The 5,556-nt window shown below is 72.4% G+C and overlaps 1 protein-coding gene across 2 annotated transcripts; it reads left to right on the top strand.

Annotated features, from left to right (window-relative positions):
• Positions 1-415: 415 nt before the first annotated feature.
• Positions 416-5,411, top strand: LOC113941265 (RNA-binding protein 14-like). 2 transcript variants are annotated; one of them, XM_027632421.1, is made up of 3 exons: positions 416-842; positions 3,036-4,608; positions 4,960-5,411. In XM_027632421.1, exons 1-3 carry the CDS (start codon positions 497-499, stop codon positions 5,165-5,167), a joined length of 2,127 nt encoding a protein of 708 aa, XP_027488222.1. In that variant the 5' UTR covers positions 416-496; the 3' UTR covers positions 5,168-5,411. The 2 variants fall into 2 exon arrangements, with proteins under 2 accessions (XP_027488222.1, XP_027488223.1); XM_027632422.1 differs by lacking the exon at positions 3,036-4,608 and having other exon boundaries at positions 4,960-5,132.
• The last annotated feature ends 145 nt before the right edge of the window (positions 5,412-5,556 follow it).

Genomic DNA, 5,556 nt, shown 5'->3' with positions numbered 1-5,556 from the left:
TCCCCGTGCCCCCCAGCCTGGCCTGTGGCGTGGTGGCTCGGGCCGCCGGACTCTTCCAGAACCCCAAACGTGTCTGTTCCTGCGATGGTGTCACCCTGTGGGAGGAGCGCGACCGGAGCAGCGCCACCCCCGCGGGGACCCCCGGCCCCCACCTCTAGGAGCCCGCGGGACCCCAATAAACGCCCCTCGCTCTGCAGCCCATGCGGATTTTGGGGGGGCGGCGGCTCCTTTAAGAGGGGGCGTGGTTCGATGGAGGTGGGCGGGGCTACAGCGCGGCGGGAAAAGAGCGGGCGGAGCGATGCGCACACGGCACGCAAAGGGGGGCGGTGCACACGGCACGCAGGCGCGCTGAGGGGAGGGCGGTGCACACGGCACGCAGGCGCGCTGCGCACGGCCCGCCCCGCCCCCGCCGCCGTCAGGAGCCGCCGCCATTTTGAGGCCGCCGCCGCTGCCCGTCCCCGCTCCGCTCTCGCTCCCCGCCTGTGCCGCCGCCGCGATGCGTCCCGGCATCAAACTCTTCGTGGGCAACGTCCCCGAGGAGGCGACGGCGGAGGAGCTGAGCGAGCTGTTCGCCGGCGCCGCGGGGCCGGTGCTGGGCATCGCCCTCATGAAGCAGTTTGCCTTCGTGCACCTGCGGGACGAGGCGGCGGCCGCGCGCGCCATCTCGCAGCTCAACGGGCACCAGCTGCACGGGCGCCGCATCGTGGTGGAGCCGTCCCGGCCGCGCCCCACCAACACCTGCAAGATCTTCGTGGGGAACGTGTCGGCCGCGTGCACGAGCGGGGAGCTGCGCTCGCTGTTCCAGCAGTACGGCCCCGTGGTGGAGTGCGACGTGGTGAAAGGTACCGGACCCGCCGCTGGGGCCGCGCGGCCCCCGCCGAGCTCGGCCCGCGCCGCCGGGTGACCCGAGGGACCCGAGTTCCGTCCGACTGCGGCGCCGCCCCCGCCCGGACCCCGGCGCTGCCCGGGCTTGTGGAGCGGGGGTGGTGCGAGCCCGTGGGGGCTCCCTGAACCCACCCCCAGGACCCCCGTCCTGGCAGCCGCGTCCTCCATCGCCACCTCCCCCAGCCCCCGGTGGGGCCGTGCGAGCCCGTGTGGGCGACCCAGCCCCCCAGAACCCCCGTCCTGGCAGCCACGTCCTCCACCATCGCCTCCCCCGGCCCCAGGTGGGGCTGTACGAGCCTGTCTGGGCTCCCCAGCCCGCCCCCCGAGCCCCCCCATTATCCCCTTGAGGGCACATGTCCTCCATCGCCTTCACTCTGCGAGCCCCCGTGGGCTCCCCGACCCCTGAACCTCCCTGTTCTCCCCCTTCCAGCCACCCGTGTCCTCCTCCATCGCCTCCCCCGCCCCAGGCGGGGCTGTGCGGCTCTGACGGGACTCCCCCTACCCCCCAAACCCACCCCCGTTATCCCGCCCTCCAGCGCCGCCTCCCCCCGGCCCTGCTCGCTGCACCCTCTGGGACAGCCCGCGGCCCGTCCTGCTCCACAGGCACGTCCTGAGGGCGAGGGAGCCGGGAAACCCCCCCGAGGGGCTCTGCGGCTCCACACTGGGGACCCCCAACAGGGTGCGATGGTGCCACCCCCTCGCCCTGACCCTGCTATGAACAGGTGTCACCCTGGTGTCACACAGTGTGGCAGTGCCACCACGTGTCCCCCTGGTGCCAAAGGTGTCACCCCCGTGTCACACAGCGTGGCAGTGCCACCACATCTCCCCAGCCTTGGTGGCAAAGGTGTCGCACAGCTGGTGCCACCCCACCTGCCCCCACACGCAGGTGTCACCCTGCCATGCCCACGTCTGTCCCCCCACCCCAGTGATGTCCCACAATGATGTCCCACCACGCACGTGTCCCCCCGTCCTGGTGACGTCTTTGCCGTCCCCTCGCCCACAGGAGGGGGATGTTGTTGCTCTGCTCTCTCGTCCCAGGTCGCAGCTGCCAGCGGAGCCCAGCAGAACCCACCCGCGTCCCCTCGGGCTCAGGGGGTGACAGGAGGGCTGGGGGGACATGAGGGGACATCCCCTGCCCTCCTTGGGCTGCTGGGACGGGAGGCAGGAGGGCGGGATGGCAGAGGGGACACAGGAGGAGGTGACTCAGTGCAGGGTCCAGAGGGGGTTTGCTCTGCCAGCGACGCTCCTGGCACACCATGGGGAGGGCGGTCGCCGGTTCCAGCGGTCCCGGTCTGTGACCCTGAGGGCAGCACCGCGGGGTCACTGTGCTCCCCGTGCCGGCCCCGGACCCGTCGTGTCACGGGGGGAGCCCTGGCTACCGTGGGGGCATCCGAGCCCCCGGGTCCCGCTTCCCCTGCTCTCGCTCTCCTGTCTCTGACGCCTCTGCGCTGCTGTGCCGCGGTTGTGCCGTGTGGCACCGGCTCCTCGCCACGGCCAGGCACTCACAGGGGGTGCTCGGGGCCCTTCCTCTCACCTCCCCCCTCCTCTTCCCCTCTCTCTCTCTTATTTCCCTTTTTCTCTCTCTGCTCTCCCTCTCTGTTCCTCTCTCTCTCTGTCTTCTTCCCTTCTCTCAATTCCTTCCCTTCTCTCTCTCCAGTTCTCTTCCCGTCTGTCCCCCCCATCCCCTTTCCTCTTCCTCTCTTCCCCCTCTCCCCCCTTTCCTCTCTCTCCCCCTCCCCCTCCCTCTGCTGGCGCCGGTTCTCTCAGCTTTGCTCCGCTCACGGCCGGGATGCCCCAGTGAGCCCCCGGTGCCGACACTGCCGGGGCCGCCGGGGCCCTCGGTCCCCGTGTGCCTGGGGAGGGGCTGGGGGGACTCCCCCACCCTCACGGTGGTGCAGGAGGCAGGGAAGGGGGGGCCAGAGGGACCAGCGGGGCCGTGGGGGGGCTGTGAGCCGGGTGGGGCCGGGCAGGCGGGGGCTCCTCAGGCTCTGGGAGGTTCTCTGGGCAGGAGCAATGGAGGCGGTCGCGTCTTCGCCGGCGGAGCGGGGCCCGTCTGTGCCCGTCCTGCGCCCGTCCCGCGGCTCGTTAGCGCCGGCTCCGCTAACGAGTTGTGTTTTCTCCCCTCACTGCTCTCTCTGCTGCTTTGTCAGACTATGCCTTTGTGCACATGGAGAACGAAGCCGATGCTAAAGTTGCCATCGAAAACCTAAACGGGAAGGAGGTGAAGGGGCGCCGGGTGAACGTGGAGCTCTCCACCAACGTGCAGAAGAAGGGCGGGGGCCAGGCCCCGCCGCCCGCCCTCGGCGTCGACAAGACCAAGCGCATCGGCCTCGAGTACCGCGAGAAGTTCCAGCCCAAGATCGAGGGCTTCGACCAGCAGCGCCGGGTGGCCGACGCCGCCTTCCCCTCGGCCGCGGGCGCCGGCTACGGCACCGCCTCGTCCCTGTACGATTACCAGCAGCGCTTTGGCGCCAAGTACGACGCCTTCGAGGCGCCGGCCCGGCCCAGCTCCCCCTCCTACTTCGGCAGGGACCGCAGCCCCCTGCGGCGCTCGCCCACCCGCGCCGGCTACGCGGCGGTGACGCTGCCCGTGACGGCGCAGCCGGCCGCCTACCGCGCCCAGCCCTCGGCCTCGCTGGGCGCCGCGTACCGCGCCCAGCCCTCGGCCTCCGTGGGCGTGGCCTATCGCCTGCAGCCCACCACGGGCCAGGCGGCCGCGTACCGCACCCAGCCCTCGGCCTCGCTGGGCAGCGCCTACCGCTCCCAGCCCTCCGTCGGCTCCCTGGGCGCCGCGGGCGCGCAGCCCGCCGCCAACTCCCTCGGCTCCTACGGCGCCCAGCCCGCCGCCGCCTACGGCGCCCAGCCCGCCGCCAACTCCCTCAGCTCCTACGGCGTCCAGTCCGCCGCCCTGGCCTCCTCCTACAGTGCCCAGCCTGCCTCCGGCTACTCGTCCGGCTACGGCACCCAGCCCGCCGTGGCTGCGTACGGCGCCCAGCCTGCCGCCGGCCCCGCTCCCTCCTACGGCGCCCAGGCCGTGGCCACACACGTGGCATCCTATGGCGCCCAGCCCGCCGCCGCCTCCTACGGCGGCCAGCCTGTGGATGGCCACGCCGGCTCCTACGGCGCCCAGCCCGGCACCGCGCTCTCCGCTGGCTACAGCGCCCAGGTGGTGACCGGTCACGCCACCGCCGCCTACCAGCCCGTGGCCGGCCACTCGGCCTCCTACGGCGCCCAGCCCGCGCTCTCCTCGTACGGTGCCCAGCCCACCGTGGGCCACTCGGCCTCGTACGGCGCCCAGCCCGCCGCCGGCCTGCCCGCGTCCTACGGCAGCCAGCCCACCGCCGCCGCGCTCCCCGCCGGCTACGGCGCGCAGGCGGGCTCGTCGCTGGCCGCGTCCTACGGCAGCCAGGCTGCCGCCGCCGCCTCCTACAAGGCGCAGGCCTCCGCCCCGCTGACGGCCGCGTACCGGGCCCAGGCCTCCAGCGCCATGGCGGCCTCCTACCCGGCGCAGCAGCCGTCCTCCGCCGCGCTGGCGGCCGCGTACCGAGCCCAGCCGGGCAGCGCCTACGACGGGCCGAGCCAGCTGGGGCAGCCGGCGGGCTCCTACCTGGGCCTGGCTCAGGCCGCCGCCGCCGCACCGCCCTACGAGCGCACCCGCCTGTCCCCGCCTCGCAGCGCCGTCTACGACGACCCGTACAAAAAATCGTCCGCCCTGGCTAAAAGGTACGGCGCCGGGCGGGGCACCCGCACCCGCCCCTGCCGCTCACCCTGTGCCGGCTCGCTGGGCACCGGCGTGCCCCTCGGGGCTTGACCGGCGTGGCACCGGCACGCCAACGCCCGGTGCGGGGGGCGCGATGGTTCCGCTCGTGCTCTACGTCCCCGGGGCGGGATGGGGCTCCGGGCGGGGCGGGGGGAGCCGGCGGCGGAGCCACTGTGGCACCCGACCCGTCCTGCGCCGGCCGTGCCAGCCGCGACGCGCGCCCGGGGGGGATGCGGTGCTGCCGGGGTGGATCTGGGCACCGTCTGTGTGTCGTCCCCCCCCACCAACTCATCCCCGTCTGTTCTCTCGCCCAGGTACGGCTCCGAGCGCCGCCTGTCCGACCTGGCCGATTACCGGCGCTTAGCCGACTCGCCGCTGGGCTACCGCCGCTCGCCCACCAAGTCCCCGCTGGACTATCGCCGGCTGCCGGACGCGCACGCCGAGTACGCCCGGTACTCGGGCGGGTACAACGACTACCTGCCCGCCGCCCGCGTCCACTCGGGCTACCAGCGCCGCCTGTGAGCCGCTCCCGGCGCACGGACTGGCCTTTTTTAGCTGCTTTTTTCGGTTTGTCGCTCTTTATTTGAGTTTTTCTAGAGGGTTCCGCGGTTACGGTGCTCGGTGCCGGTTCGTAACCACCGAGGCTCTTTTTGTACCACGAGTCGCCCCGTTTTTGGGTGAATTCCCCCCGTTTCCAGCGTCGTGCCCGGCGCGGTGCCGGGGTTTTTTATGATTGTAAATAAACACTGGGGTCTGTTCGGTTCCCGACGCCTCCCGCCTGGTTCTTCCCTGGCCCTGGGGGTTTCCTCCCGCTCTCAGTGACAGTTCCCAGTGCCACTGGTACCACACCCCACCCGGTTCGGTGCCACTCCTGGCGCTGGAGCCGCTTTGCCGCCACGGAAGAGGCGGAT

Source organism: Corapipo altera, unplaced genomic scaffold, assembly GCF_003945725.1.
Source record: "Corapipo altera isolate COAL_440 unplaced genomic scaffold, ASM394572v1 61079, whole genome shotgun sequence".
Classification (NCBI taxonomy): Eukaryota; Metazoa; Chordata; class Aves; order Passeriformes; family Pipridae; genus Corapipo; species Corapipo altera.
This window is presented reverse-complemented; position numbering and strand designations above follow the sequence as displayed.

What these genes read in the sequence shown, in the direction of transcription:
- LOC113941265 (XM_027632421.1), top strand. Translation starts at nt 497, where the DNA reads ATGCGTCCCGGCATCAAACTCTTCGTGGGCAACGTCCCCGAGGAGGCG. An exon ending in GGAGTGCGACGTGGTGAAAG is followed by an intron (nt 843 to 3,035) that starts GTACCGGACCCG and finishes CTGCTTTGTCAG; the next exon opens with ACTATGCCTTTGTGCACATG. An exon ending in TCGTCCGCCCTGGCTAAAAG is followed by an intron (nt 4,609 to 4,959) that starts GTACGGCGCCGG and finishes TCTCTCGCCCAG; the next exon opens with GTACGGCTCCGAGCGCCGCC.